Genomic DNA, 15,209 nt, shown 5'->3' on the forward strand with positions numbered 1-15,209 from the left:
ATGCCCCCAAATCCCCCCAAAATCCCCCCAAATCCTCCCCAAAATCCACTGGGATCCCCCAAAATCCCTCAAATCTCCCAAAATCCCCCAAATCCTCCTCAAAATCCCCCCAAATCCACCAAAATCTCCCAAAATCCCCTCAAATCCACCTTAAATCCCCTCAAATGCCCCCCAAAATCCCCCCAAATTCCCCCCAAATCCCCCAAAATCCTCCCAAAATCCCCCCAAAATCCTCCCAAAATCCCCCAAATCCTCCCAAAATCACTGGGATCCTCCCAAAATCCCCCCTAAATCCCCCAAAATCCACTGGGATCCCCCCAAAATCTCCCCAAATCCCCCCAAGTTCCACTGGGGTGCCCCAAAATCCCCCCAAATCCCCCCAAAATCTCCCCAAAATCTCCCCAAAATCTCCCCAAATCCCCCCAAAATCCCCCCAAATCCCCCCAAATCCTCCCAAAATCCCCCAAAATCCACTGGGATCCCCCCAAAATCCCCCCCAAATCCCCCCAAACCCCCCCAGAATTCCCGAAATTCCCGAGGGGGATTGAAGGGATTTTTCCCCCTCCCCCCAATCCCAAAAATTTGGGGCCCCTCCCCCCCCGATCCGGGGCTGGCTGGACCCCCCCGGGAAGGGAAATTCCCGATTTTCCCCCTTTTTTTTTTGCACTATATTTATAGGGGGGGGGAGGGGCGGAATTCCCGGGATTTTGGGGGGAATTCCCGGGATTTTGGGGAGAATTCCTGGGATTTTGGGGGGAATTCCTGAAATTTTTGGGTGAATTTCCAGGATTTTGGGGGGAATTTCCGGGATTTGGGGCAGAATTTCCAGGATTTTGGGGGGAATTCCTGAGATTTTGGGAGGAATTCCCGCAATTTTAAAGAAAATTCCCGGGATTTTGGGAGGAATTCCCAGAATTTTGAGGAAATTCCCGGGATTTCGGGAGGAATTCCCAGAATTTGGGGCAGAATTCCCGGGATTTGGGGGGAAATAAAGCCATGGATGGACAGCCAGGAGTTGTTTGTGGGCACTGGGAGGGAACTGGGAGGGACTGGGAAGGAACTGGGAGGCACTGGGGGGCACTGGGGGGGCACTGGGAGGGCACTGGGAGGGACTGGGAGGGCACTGGGAGGGCACTGGGGGGGCACTGGGAGGGCACTGGGAGGGACTGGGAGGGCACTGGGAGGGACTGGGAAGGAACTGGGAAGGAATTGGGAAAGAACTGGTAGGGCACTGGGAGGCACTGAGGGAACTGGGAGGGACTGGGAAGGAACTGGGAGGCACTGGGGGGCACTGGGGGGGCACTGGGAGGGACTGGGAGGGAACTGGGAGGGACTGGGAAGGAACTGGGAAGGAATTGGGAAGGAACTGGGAGGGCACTGGGAGGCACTGGGGGCACTGGGAGGGAAGTGGGGGGGCACTGGGAGGCAACTGGGGGCACTGGGAAGGAACTGGGAGGCACTGGGGGGCACTGGGAGGGAACTGGGAGGGACTGGGAAGGAACTGGAGGGCACTGGGAGGGAACTGGGAGGGCACTGGGATGAACTGGAGGGAACTGGGAGGCACTGGGAAGGAACTGGGAGGCACTGGGGGGCACTGGGAGGGAACTGGAGGGGACTGGGAGGCACTGGGGGCACTGGGAAGGGATTGCGGGGCACTGGGAGTGCACTGGGGGCACTGGGAGGGAACTGGGAAGGAACTGGGAGGGACTGGGAGGAATTGAGAAGGGATTGCGGGGCACTGGGAGTGCACTGGGGGCACTGGGAGGGAACTGGGAAGGCACTGGGAGGGCACTGGGAGGGACTGGGAAGGAACTGGGAGGGATTGGGAGGCACTGGGAGAGACTGGGAGGGATTGGGTGGCACTGGGAGAGACTGGGAGGGATTGGGGAGAACTGGGAAGGAACTGGGAGGGACTGGGAAGGCACTGGGAGGGCACTGGGGGCACTGAGAGGGATTGGGAGGAACTGGGAAGGAACTGGAGGGAACTGGGAGGGACTGGGAAGGGACTGGGAGGCACTAGGAGGGCACTGGGAGGGATTGGGGAGAACTGGGAGGGAACTGGGAGGGAACTGGGAGGCACTGAGGGGCACTGGGAGGGCACTGGGAGGGAACTGGGATGGACTGGGAGGGATTGGGGAGAGCTGGGAGGGAACTGGGAAGGACTGGGAGGAATTGAGAAGGGATTGTGGGGCACTGGGAGTGCACTGGGGGCACTGGGAGGGAACTGGGAAGGCACTGGGAGGGCACTGGGAGGGACTGGGAAGGAACTGGGAGGGATTGGGAGGCACTGGGAGGGACTGGGAGGGATTGGGGAGAACTGGGAAGGAACTGGGAAGGAACTGGGAAGGCACTGGGAGGGCACTGGGGGCACTGAGAGGGATTGGGAGGAACTGGGAAGGAACTGGAGGGAACTGGGAAGGGACTGGGAAGGGACTGGGAGGCACTAGGAGGGCACTGGGAGGGACTGGGAGGGAACTGGGAGGGACTGGGAAGGGACTGGGAGGCACTAGGAGGGCACTGGGAGGGACTGGGAGGGAACTGGGGGGGACTGGGAGGGAACTGGGAGGGACTGGGAGGACACTGGGAGGCACTGAGGGGTACTGGGAGGGACTGGGAGGGACTGGGAAGGCACTGGGAGGGAACTGGGAGGGAACTGGGAGAGAACTGGGAGGGACTGGGAAGGCACTGGGAGGGTGCTAAGGGGCACTGGGAGGGACTGGGAAGGAACTGGGAGGCACTGGGAGGCACTGGGAGGCACTGGGAGGCACTGGGAGGAGCCGGCAGCGGCACCAGTCCGGCCCAGTATCGAACTGGGAACAGAACCCGGAAGAGAACGGCGCAGGCCACGCCCACCCCAGGCCACGCCCCCTCCGCAAGCCCCGCCCACACCCGCCTTAATTAACCCGTCCGTCACTTCCGCTTCCGCCTCTCCCCACTTCCGCTTCCGGGCGGCGCCGGCAGCGGTGAGCGGCGATGGCGGCGGCGGCGGCGCCGGTTCCCCAATTAACCCTTAATGAGCCCCCCCCTAATTAACCCAATTAACCCCCGTCCTTCCTCCCCGCCTTAATTAACCCCCCCTTCACCCCGCCCTCACCCTGAGCGCTCCCCCCGCCCCTCCCCCCCCCCGCGTTATTCCCGCTTTTCCTCTTCCCGGGGCCGCCGTCATTCCCGGGGCCCCTCCCCCGTTATTCCCGTCCCGCTTTAGTCCCGGGTTTAATTCCCATCCCGCTTTAGTCCCGGTTTAATTCCCGGGTTTAATTCCTATCCCGCTTTAGTCCCGGTTCAATTCCCATTTCCCGCTTTAGTCCCGGTTTAATTCCCGTTCCCGCTTTAGTCCCGGTTTAATTCCCATTTCCCGCTTTAGTCCCGGTTTAATTCCCGTTCCCGCTTTAGTCCCGGTTTAATTCCCATTTCCCGCTTTAGTCCCGGTTTAATTCCCATTTCCCGCTTTAGTCCCGGTTTAATTCCCCATTCCCGCTTTAGTCCCGGTTTAATTCCCCATTTCCCGCTTTAGTCCCGGTTTAATTCCCATTTCCCTCTTTAGTCCCGGTTTAATTCCACATTTCCCTCTTTAGTCCCGGTTCAATTCCCATTTCCCGCTTTAGTCCTGGTTTAATTCCCATTTCCTGCTTTAGTCCCGGTTTAATTCCCATTTCCCGCTTTAGTCCCGGTTTAATTCCCGTTCCCTCCCTTTTTCTTGTTCCCCGCCTTTTTTCCCATTTTCCTTTCTTTTATTCCCGGTTTTCGTGTTCTTTTCTCTCTTTAGTCCCAGTTTTAATTCCCATTTATTCCCAATTTAATTCCCATTTATTCCCAATTTAATTCCCATTTATTCCCATTTCTAATTCCCATTTATTCCCATTTTTAATTCCCATTTATTCCCAATTTAATTCCCATTTATCCCCATTTTTAATTCCCATTTATTTTCATTTTTAATTCCCATTTTTTCCCATTTCTAATTCCCATTTTTTCTCATTTTTAATTCCCTTCTTTCCCCATTTTTTAATTCCCATTCCCCCTTTTTTCCCCATTCCTTTCCCCATTTATTCCCCTTTTTAATTCCCATTTATCCCCATTTTTAATTCCCATTTATTCCCCATTTTTAATTCCTATTTTTCCCCATTTTTTTAATTCCCATTCCCCCTTTTTTCCCCTTTCCTTTCCCCCCTTTATTCCCATTTCTAATTCCCATTTATTTTCATTTTTAATTCCCATTTTTTCCCATTTCTAATTCCTATTTTTCCCCATTTTTAATTCCCATTCCCCCCTTTATTCCTCATTCCCATTCCCCATTTATTCCTATTTTTTAATTCCCATTTTTTCCCATTTTTAATTCCCATTCCCCCTTTTTTCCCCATTCCTTTCCTCATTTATTCCCATTTCTAATTCCCATTTATCCCCATTTTTAGTTCCCATTTTTTCCCATTTTTAATTCCCATTTTTTCCCATTTCTAATTCCCATTTTTTCTCATTTTTAATTCCCTTTTTTCCCCATTTTTTAATTCCCATTCCCCCTTTTTTCCCCATTCCTTTCCCCATTTATTCCCCTTTTTAATTCCCATTTATCCCCATTTTTAATTCCCATTTATCCCCATTTTTAATTCCCATTTATTCCCCATTTTTAATTCCTATTTTTCCCCATTTTTTAATTCCCATTCCCCCTTTTTTCCCCATTCCTTTCCCCTCTTTATTCCCATTTCTAATTCCCATTTATTCCCATTTCTAATTCCCATTTATCCCCATTTTAAATTCCCATTTATTCTCATTTCTAATTCCCATTTTTTCTCATTTTTAATTCCCTTCTTTCCCCATTTTTTAATTCCCATTCCCCCTTTTTTCCCCATTCTTTTCCCCCATTTATTCCCATTTTTAATTCCCATTTATTCTTCATTTTTAATTCCTATTTTTCCCCATTTTTTAATTCCCATTTCCCCCTTTTTTTCCCCATTCCTTTCCCCTCTTTATTCCCATTTCTAATCCCCATTTATCCCCATTTTTAATTCCCATTTCCCCCTTTTTTTCCCATTTTTTAATTCCCATTTTTTGACATTTTCCCCCATTTTTTAATTCCTATCCCCCCATTTATTCCCATTTTTCCCCATTTTTAATTCCCATTCCCCCTTTTTTCCCCATTCCTTTCCCCATTTATTCCCATTTCTAATTCTCATTTATTCCCATTTCTAATTCCCATTTTTTCCCATTTCTAATTCCCATTTTTTCCCATTTCTAATTCCCATTTTTTCTCATTTTTAATTCCCTTTTTTCCCCATTTTTTAATTCCCATTCCCCCTTTTTTCCCCATTCCTTTCCCCATTTATTCCCATTTCTAATTCCCATTTATCCCCATTTTTAATTCCCATTTCCCCTCTTTTTTCTCATTTTTAATTCCCATTTTTCCCCATTTTTTAATTCCCATTCCCCCTTTTTTCTGTTTCCTTTCCCCTTTTATTCCCATTTTTAATTCCCATTTATTCCCATTTTAATCCCCATTTATCCCCATTTTTAATTCCCATTTTTTCCCTTTTCTCCCCATTTTTAATTCCCATTCCCTCTTTTTTCTGTTTCCTTTCCCCTTTTATTCCCATTTCTAATTCCCATTTATTCCCATTTTAATCCCCATTTATCCCCATTTTTAATTCCCATTTTTTTCCCTTTTCTCCCCATTTTTAATTCCCCTTTATCCCAATTTTCCCCATTCCCATCCCCCCCCCCCCCCTTTTATTCCCAATTTTTCTCTTCCCATTCCCAGCCCCTCCCCCCATCCCTAAATTCTCCTTTTTTTCCTCCAGGACCGGCCCCTCCCCCCCTCCCCCCCTCCCCCAGCTCCCGGAAGAAGCCTCGGGAATCTTCTGGAATTCCGGGAATCCTCGGGAATCTTGGGAATCCTCGGGAATTCTCCGGAATCCTCCAGAATCTTGGGAATCCTCAGAAATCCTCCGGAATCTCGGGAAGCTTCTGGAATCTTGGGAATCCTCGGGAATTCTCCGGAATCCTCCAGAATCCTTGGGAATCTCGGGCAGCCTCGGGAATCGTGGGAATTCTTGGGAATCCTCGGGAAGCCTCTGGAATCTCGGGAATCTTGGGAATTCTCCGGAATCGTGGGAAGCCTCGGGAATCTCGGGAAGCCTCGGGAATCCTCGGGAATCTCAGGAATCCTCGGGAATCGTGGGAATCTCGGGAAGCTTCCGGAATCTTGGGAAGCCTCCAGAATTGTGGGAATCCTCGGGAATCTCGAGAATCCTCTGGAATCCTTGGGAATTCTCCGGAATCTTGGGAAGGCTCAGGAATCCTTGGGAATCTCGGGAATCCTCTGGAATCGCGGGAATCCTCTGGGAATCTCAGGAAGTTTCTGGAGTCTCGGGAAGCCTCAGGAATTGCAGGAATCCTCTGGAATCACGGGAAGCCTCGGGAATCTCGGGAATCCTCTGGAATCTTGAGAAGCCTTGGGAAGCCTCGGGAATTTCGGGAAGCCTCGGGAACCGTGGGAATCCTCTGGAATCGTGGGAATTCCCCAGAATCTTGGGAATTCTCGGGAATCCTCTGGAATCTTGGGAAGCCCCAGGAAGGCTCTGGAATTTCAGGAAGCCTCGGGAATCCTCGGGAAGCCTCGGGAATTTTGGGAATCCTCGGGAACCGAGGGAATCTTCTGGAATCTCGGGAAGCCTCGGGAATCGCAGAAATCCTCCGGAACCGCGGGAATCTTCCAGAATTTCGGGAATCCTCCGGAACCTCGGGAAGGCCCGGGAAGGCTCGGGAATTTTGGGAAGCCTCGGGAATTTTGGGAATCCTCGGGAATCGCAGAAATCCTCTGGAACCGCGGGAATCCTCCGGAATTTCAGGAATCCTCCGGAATCTCGGGAAGCCTCCGGAACCTCGGGAAGCCTCGGGAATTTCGGGAATCCTCTGGAATTTTGGGAATCCTCTGGAATCTCGGGAAGCCTCGGGAATTTCGGGAATCCTCTGGAATTTTGGGAATCCTCTGGATTCTCGGGAAGCCTCGGGAAGCCTCGGGAATTTCGGGAATCCTCGGGAAGCCTCGGGAATCGCAGAAATCCTCGGGAACCGCGGGAATCCTCCGGAATCTCGGGAAGGCTCGGGAATTCCGGGAATTCCGGGAAGGCTCTGGGGTCTCTGGAATCCCGGGAAGGCTGCGGAATTCCAGGGATCCTCAGGGATCCCCGGGAAGCGGCGGGATGTGGCACGAGGCGCGCAAGCACGAGCGGAAGCTGCGGGGGATGATGGTGGATTACAAGAAACGCGCCGAGCGCCGCCGCGAGTACTACGAGAAAATCGTGAGGGAACCGGCGGGAACCGGTTTGGGACCGGTTTGGGACCGGTTTGGGGGGGGGCCTGGAGCAGTTTAGGGGGGCCTATCCCAGTTGGAACCCAGTTTGGGGGGTCCTTGTCCCAGTTTGGGGGGTCCTTGTCCCAGTTTGGGGGGGGCCTGGACCAGTCGGAACCCAGTTGGGGGGGCCTGGACCAGTCTGGGGGGGGCCTGGAGCAGTTTAGGGGGGGCCTGGACCGGTTTGGGGGGGGCCTGGATCAGTTTAGGGGGTCCTATCCCAGTTGGAACCCAGTTTGGGGGGTCCTTGTCCCAGTTTGGGGGGGGCCTGGACCAGTTGGAACCCAGTTGGGGGGGCCTGGACCAGTCTGGGGGGGGCCTGGACCAGTCGGAACCCAGTTGGGGGGGCCTGGACCAGTTTAGGGGGGGCCTGGACCAGTTTAGGGGGGGCCTGGACCAGTTTAGGGGGTCCTATCCCAGTCGGAACCCAGTTTGGGGGGGTCCTTGTCCCAGTTTGGGGGGGGCCTGGGCCGGTTTGGGGGGGGCCTGGACCAGTCGGAACCCAGTTGGGGGGGCCTGGACCAGTTTAGGGGGGGCCTGGACCGGTTTGGGGGGTGCCTGGATCAGTTTAGGGGGTCCTATCCCAGTTGGAATCCAGTTTGGGGGGTCCTTGTCCCAGTTTGGGGGGGGCCTGGGCCGGTTTGGGGGGTCCTATCCCAGTTGGAATCCAGTTTGGGGGGGGCCTGTCCCAGTTTAGGGGGTCCTATCCCAGTCGGAACCCAGTTTGGGGGGGCCTTGTCCCAGTTTGGGGGGGGCCTGGGCCGGTTTGGGGGGGGCCTATCCCAGTCGGAACCCAGTTTGGGGGGTCCTTGTCCCAGTTTGAAGGGTCCTGGACCAGTTTGGGGGGGGCCTGGACCAGTTTAGGGGGTCTTTGTCCCAGTTTGAATCCAGTTTAGGGGGTCCTTGTCCCAGTCAGAATCCAGTTTGGGGGGGCCTGGGCCAGTTTGGAGGGTCCTTGTCCCAGTTTGAAGGGGCCTGGACCAGTTTGGGGGGGGCCTGGATCAGTTTAGGCGGTCCTATCCCAGTTGGAACCCAGTTTGGGGGGGCCTGGGCCAGTTCAGGGGGTCCTTGTCCCAGTCAGAACCCAGTTTGGGGAGGCCTGTCCCAGTCTGGGGGGGGCCTGGACCAGTTTAGGGGGTCCTTGTCCCAGTTGGAACCCAGTTTGGGGGGGCCTGGGCCAGTTTTAGGGGGTCCTTGTCCCAGTTTAAAGGGTCCTGGACCAGTTTGGGGGGTCCTGGACCAGTTTAGGGGGTCTTTGTCCCAGTCAGAATCCAGTTTGGGGGGCATGGGCCAGTTTGGGGGGGGCCTTGTCCCAGTTTGGGGGGTCATTGTCCCAGTTTGGGGGGGCCTGAGCCGGTTTAGGGGGTCCTTGTCCCAGTTGGAACCCAGTTTGGAGGGGCCTGGGCCAGTTTGGGGGGGGCCTTGTCCCAGTTTGATGGGTCCTGGACCAGTTTGGGGGGGCCTGTCCCAGTCTGGGGGGGGCCTGGACAAGTTTAGGGGGTCCTATCCCAGTTGGAATCCAGTTTGGGGATCCTTGTCCCAGTTTGGGGGGGCCTGAACCAGTCTAGGGGGGTCATTGTCCCAGTTTGAAGGGTCCTGGACCAGTTTGGGGGGGGCCTGGACCAGTTTAGGGGGTTCTATCCCAGTTGGAATCCAGTTTGGGGGGTCCTTGTCCCAGTTTGGGGGGGCCTGAACCAGTTTGGGGGGTCCTATCCCAGTCAGAACCCCTCCCCCTCCCCACCCGTCTCCCTTTCCCCCCTGGAATTCCCCCCCTCATTCCCTCCCCCCCCCCCCCCCCCCGCTTTGAGCTCATTCCCGGATTTTTTTTCCCTCTTTTCCCAAAACCCCGGAATTTTCCCGGATTTTTTGTTTTTCCCAGAAGAAGGACCCGGCTCAGTTCCTGCAGGTTCACGGCCGGGCCTGCAAAGTGCACCTGGACTCCGCCGTGGCCTTGGCTGCCGAGAGCCCCGTGAACATGTGAGGAAAAGCGGGAATTCCCGCCGGGAATGCCGCGGGATGGGCTCGGGATGGATCCGGGATCAACCCCCTGGGGTGGGAGAAATCCCGGTTTTTCCATGGAAGGGAATTGGGGAGGTTTGGGGAAAATCCGGGAGGATTTGGTGTCACCGCTCCTGGTGGAAAAGGGGGAATTCTGCTCATTCCAGAGGGAAAATTCCATGGGATTATTCCTGGAATTCTCCTGGGATCACCCCCTGGGGTTGGAGAAATCCCGGTTTTTCCATGGAAGGGAATTGGGGCGATTTTTAGTCCAGAAATCCAAAATTTGGGGTTTTTGGTGGAGGTGCCGCTCCTGGATTTTTTCTCTGTTGGAAAAAGGGGGAATTCTGCTCATTCCAGAGGGAAAATTCCATGGGATGGATTATTCCTGGAATTCCCACCCAGGGGTTGGAGAAATCCCGGTTTTTCCATGGAATGGAATTGGGGAGGTTTGGGGCAAATCCAGGAGGATTTGGTGCCACCACTCTTGCATTTTTTGATGAAGAAAAATGGGGAATTCTGCTCATTCCAGAAGGAAAATTCCATGGGATCAATCCTGGATCACACCCCTGGGGTTGGAGAAATCCCGGTTTTTCCATGGAAGGGAATTGGGGAGGTTTGGGGCAAATCCGGGAGGATTTGGTGCCACTGCTCTTGGGTTTTTGATGAAGGAAAATGGGGAATTCTGCTCATTCCAGAGGGAAAATTCCATGGGATTATTCCTGGAATTCTCCTGGGATCACCCCCTGGGGTTGGAGAAATCCCGGTTTTTCCATGGAAGGGAATTGGGGCGATTTTTAATCCAGAAATCCAAAATTTGGGGGTTTTGGTGGAGCTGCCGCTCCCGTTTCTTTTCCTGATGGAAAAGGGGGAATTCTGCTCATTCCAGAGGGAAAATTCCATGGGATTATTCCTGGAATCTGCACCCAGGGATTGGATAAATCCCAGTTTTTTCCATGGAAGGGAATTATGGAGGTTTGGGGCAAATCCAGGAGGATTTGGTGCCACCACTCTTGGATTTTTTGATGAAGAAAAATGGGGAATTCTGCTCATTCCAGAGGGAAAACTCCACGGGATCAATCCTGGATCACACCCCCAGGTTTCGATAAATCCCAGTTTTTCCATGGAGCACAATTTGGGCAATTTTTAATCCAGAAATCCAACCAAAAATCAGCTTTTATTTGGGCAACCGCCTCTCCCGGGTTTGGGTTGTTTTTTTTTTTTTTTTTGGCTGAGGGAAAAGGGGGAATTCCGACCGTTCCGGGTGGGAATTCCCGGTTTTTTTCCCGCTCCCAAGGCTCCGTTTTTCCCGGCAGGATGCCCTGGCAGGGGGACACCAACAACATGATCGACAGGTTCGACGTCCGGGCTCACCTGGATTTTATCCCCATGTACACCCCGGCCCTGCTCAGTCCCACGTAAGATTCCCAAGGAATTCCCAACATTCCCGAAGAATTCCCGAAGCTTTCGGGGCCGGGATCCTGCCTGGAGTCAGGGCAGGGCTGGGTGGGGTTGGGTTGGGGGGTGCCTGGGGTGGTGGGGGGGGTCTGAAATCCCCGTTTTGATCCTCAAAATTCGCATTTGAGCCCAAAAATCCACCTTTGATTCCTGAAATCCCCGTTTTGATCCCCAAAATCCATGTTTTGAGCCCAAAAATCCACTTTCGATTCCTGAAATCCCTGTTTTGATCCCCAAAATCTGCATTTGAGCCCAAAAATCCACCTTTGATTCCTGAAATTCCTGTTTTGATCCCCAAAATCCACCTTTGATTCCTGAAATTCCTGTTTTGATCCCAAAAATCCGCCTTTGATTCCTGAAATCCCTGTGTTCATCCCTAAAATCCACCTTTGATTCCTGAAATCCCTGTTTTGATCCCCAAAATCCACCTTTGATTCCTGAAATCCCTGTTTTGATCCCCAAAATCTGCATTTGAGCCCAAAAATCCCTGTTTGATTCCTGAAATCCCTGTGTTCATCCCTAAAATCCACCTTTGATTCCTGAAATCCCTGTTTTGATCCCCAAAATCCCCGTTTGATTCCTGAAATCCCCGTTTTGATCCCCAAAATCCACCTTTGATTCCTGAAATCCCCGTTTTGATCCCCAAAATCCACCTTTGATTCCTGAAATCCCTGTTTTGATCCCTAAAATCTGCATTTGAGCCCAAAAATTCACCTTTGATTCCTGAAATCCCTGTGTTCATCCCTAAAATTCACCTTTGATTCCTGAAATCCCTGTTTTGATCCCCAAAATCCACCTTTGATTCCTGAAATCCCTGTTTTGATCCCCAAAATCTGCTTTTGATTCCTGAAATCCCTGTTTTGATCCCAAAAATCCGCCTTTGATTCCTGAAATCCCTGTGTTCATCCCTAAAATTCACCTTTGATTCCTGAAATCCCTGTTTTGATCCCCAAAATCCACCTTTGATTCCTGAAATCCCTGTTTTGATCCCCAAAATCCACTTTTGATTCCTGAAATCCCTGTTTTGATCCCAAAAATCCGCCTTTGATTCCTGAAATCCCTGTTTTGATCCCCAAAATCCACCTTTGATTCCTGAAATCCCTGTTTTGATCCCCAAAATCTGCATTTGAGCCCAAAAATCCACCTTTGATTCCTGAAATCCCTGTGTTCATCCCTAAAATCCACCTTTGATTCCTGAAATCCCCGTTTTGATCCCCAAAATCCACCTTTGATTCCTGAAATCCCTGTTTTGATCCCCAAAATCCCCGTTTGATTCCTGAAATCCCTGTTTTGATCCCCAAAATCCACCTTTGATTCCTGAAATCCCTGTTTTGATCCCCAAAATCCACCTTTGATTCCTGAAATCCCTGTTTTGATCCCCAAAATCCACCTTTGATTCCTGAAATCCCTGTTTTGATCCCCAAAATCCACCTTTGATTCCTGAAATCCCTGTTTTGATCCCCAAAATCTGCATTTGAGCCCAAAAATCCACCTTTGATTCCTGAAATCCCTGTGTTCATCCCCAAAATCCACCTTTGATGCCTGAAATCCCTGTGTTCATCCCTAAAATTCACCTTTGATTCCTGAAATCCCTGTTTTGATCCCCAAAATCTGCATTTGAGCTCAAAAATCCCTGTTTGATTCCTGAAATCCCTGTTTTGATCCCCAAAATCTGCATTTGATCCCAAAACCCCACATTTGATTCCTGAAATCCCCGTTTTGATCCCCAAAATCTTCATTTGAGCTCAAAGATCCACATTTGAATCCTTTTAAATCCTCCTCTGGACCTCAAAATCCATGTTTTGAGCCCCAAAATCCACCTTTGGATCCATAAAATTCACGTTTGATTCCAAAAATCCCCGTTTTGATCCCAAAATCCCCTCAGAATTCCCATTTTTCCAGCTCCCTGGAGCAGGAATCGGACGAGCCCAAATGCAACTATGGCCCTCCAAAATCCCTCTTTTTCTCCCCAAAATCCACCTTTTCCACCTCCAAATCCAGCTTTTTTTCTCCCAAATCCACTTTTGGACCCCAAAATTCACTTTTGATTCCAAAAATCCCCATTTTGGTCCCAAAATCCCCTCAGAATTCCCGTTTTTCCAGCTCCCCGGAGCAGGAATTGAATGAGGCCAAATGCAACTATGGACCGTCCACAATCTCTTTTGCTGCCCAAATTCCAGCTTTTTTTACCTCAAATCCAGGTTTTTTCCCCCCAAATCCACCTTCAGACCCCGAAATCCACCTTTAGTCCCCAAAATCCCCGTTTTGATCCCAAAATCCCCTCAGAATTCCCATTTTTCCAGCTCCCCGGAGCAGGAATCGGACGAGCGCAAATGCAACTATGGGCCCTCCAAAATCCCTCTTTTTCTCCCCAAAATCCACCTTTTCCACCTCCAAATCCAGCTTTTTTTCTCCCAAATCCACCTTCAGACCCCAAAATCCACCTTTAGTCCCCAAAATCCCCATTTCAATCCCAAAATCCCCTCAGAATTCCCATTTTTCCAGCTCCCCGGAGCAGGAATCGGACGAGCCCAAATGCAACTATGGCCCCTGCACAATCCCTCTTTTTCTCCCCAAAATCCAGCTTTTTTTACCTCAAATCCAGGTTTTTTCCCCCCAAATCCACCTTCAGACCCCAAAATCCACCTTTAGTCCTCAAAATCCCAATTTCAATCCCCAAAATCCCCTCAGAATTCCCATTTTTCCAGCTCCTCGGAGCAGGAATCGGACGAGCGCAAATGCAACTATGGCCACTCCAAAATCCCTTTTTCTCCCCAAAATTCACCTTTTGCACCTCCAAATCCAGCTTTTTTTCTCCCAAATCCACTTTTGGACCCCAAAATTCACGTTTGATTCCAAAAATCCCCATTTTGATCCCAAAATCCCCTCAGAATTCCCATTTTTCCAGCTCCCCGGAGCAGGTATCGGACGAGCGTAAATGCAACTATGGGCCCTCCAAAATCCCTCTTTTTCTCCCCAAAATCCACCTTTTCCACCTCCAAATCCAGGTGTTTTTCTCCCAAATCCACCTTTGGACCCGAAAGTTCCCCTTTAGTCCCCAAAATCCCCATTTCAATCCCCAAAATCCCCTCAGAATTCCCATTTTTCCAGCTCCCCGGAGCAGGAATCGGACGAGCCCAAATGCAACTATGGCCCCTGCACAATCCCTCTTTTTCTCCCCAAAATTCACCTTTTCCACCTCCAAATCCAGCTTTTTTCCCCCCAAATCCACCTTCAGACCCCGAAATCCACCTTTAGTCCCCAAAATCCCTGTTTTGATCCCAAAATCCCCTCAGAATTCCCATTTTTCCAGCTCCCCAGAGCAGGAATTAGACGAGCGCAAATGCAGCTATGGCCCCTGCACAATCCCTCTTTTTCTCCCCAAAATCCACCTTTTCCACCTCCAAATCCAGCTTTTTTCTCCCAAATCCACTTTTGGACCCCAAAATTCACGTTTAATTCGAAAAATCCCTGTTTTGATCCCAAAATCCCCTCAGAATTCCCATTTTTCCAGCTCCCCAGAGCAGGAAATAAATGAGCCCAAATGCAACTATGGACCCTCCACAATCCCTCTTTTGCTGCCAAAACCCCAGCTTTTCCACCTCCAAATCCAGCTTTTTTCCCCTCAAATCCACCTTCAGACCCCAAAATCCACCTTTAGTCCCCAAAATCCCCATTTCAATCCCAAAATCCCCTCAGAATTCCCATTTTTCCAGCTCCCCGGAGCAGGAATCGGACGAGCCCAAATGCAACTAAGGCCCCTGCACAATCCCTCTTTTTCTCCCCCAAATCCAGCTTTTTTTACCTCAACTCCAGGTTTTTTCCCCCCAAATCCACCTTCAGACCCCAAAATCTACCTTTAGTCCTCAAAATTCCTGTTTTGACCCCAAAATCCCCTCAGAATTCCCATTTTTCCAGCTCCCCAGAGCAGGAATCGGACAAGCCCAAATGCAACTATGGCCCCTGCACAATCCCTCTTTTTCTCCCCAAAATTCACCTTTTCCACCTCCAAATCCAGCTTATTTTCTCCCAAATCCACCTTCAGACCCCAAAATCCACCTTTAGTCCCCAAAAATCCCCATTTTGACCCCAAAATCCCCTCAGAATTCCCGTTTTTCCAGCTCCCCGGAGCAGGAATCGGACGAGCGTAAATGCAACTACGAGCGCTACCGGGGCCTGGTGCAGAACGACTTTGCTGGGAGTGAGTCCCTTTCACCCTGATCCTTTTGGGAATTCCGGCCCCTCTGGATCCCCCGGGGGGTGGGATGGTTCCCAAAGGGATTTGGGGAAGGATTTGATCCCGGAATTCCCGATGCCAGTCTCGGAGGAGCAGTGCCTGTACCAGATCTACATCGACGAACTCTACGGGGGCCTCCAGAAACCCAACGAGGACGAGAAGAAAAAGTGAGGG

General features: G+C 51.4%; 2 protein-coding genes across 2 annotated transcripts in view; both read left to right on the plus strand.

The window, feature by feature from the left end:
- RELB (RELB proto-oncogene, NF-kB subunit) overlaps window positions 1-3,014 on the plus strand; it is a 35,733-nt gene extending 32,719 nt beyond the window's left edge. The window contains exon 13 of the mRNA XM_068998287.1: window positions 2,859-3,014. Coding sequence (XP_068854388.1) covers window positions 2,859-3,014 — 156 coding nt within the window. The remainder of the gene's footprint in view (window positions 1-2,858) is intronic.
- A 2,810-nt stretch (window positions 3,015-5,824) lies between these two features.
- The window catches only part of CLASRP (CLK4 associating serine/arginine rich protein), a 35,747-nt gene continuing 26,362 nt past the window's right edge, over window positions 5,825-15,209 (plus strand). The window contains exons 1-5 of the mRNA XM_068998331.1: window positions 5,825-7,292; window positions 9,222-9,319; window positions 10,657-10,758; window positions 14,920-14,999; window positions 15,118-15,202. Of these exons, the coding sequence (XP_068854432.1) occupies window positions 7,194-7,292; window positions 9,222-9,319; window positions 10,657-10,758; window positions 14,920-14,999; window positions 15,118-15,202 (464 nt within the window). The 5' untranslated portion in view covers window positions 5,825-7,193. The remainder of the gene's footprint in view (window positions 7,293-9,221; window positions 9,320-10,656; window positions 10,759-14,919; window positions 15,000-15,117; window positions 15,203-15,209) is intronic.

Source organism: Aphelocoma coerulescens, chromosome 34 (genome assembly GCF_041296385.1).
Source record: "Aphelocoma coerulescens isolate FSJ_1873_10779 chromosome 34, UR_Acoe_1.0, whole genome shotgun sequence".
Lineage (NCBI taxonomy): Eukaryota > Metazoa > Chordata > Aves > Passeriformes > Corvidae > Aphelocoma > Aphelocoma coerulescens.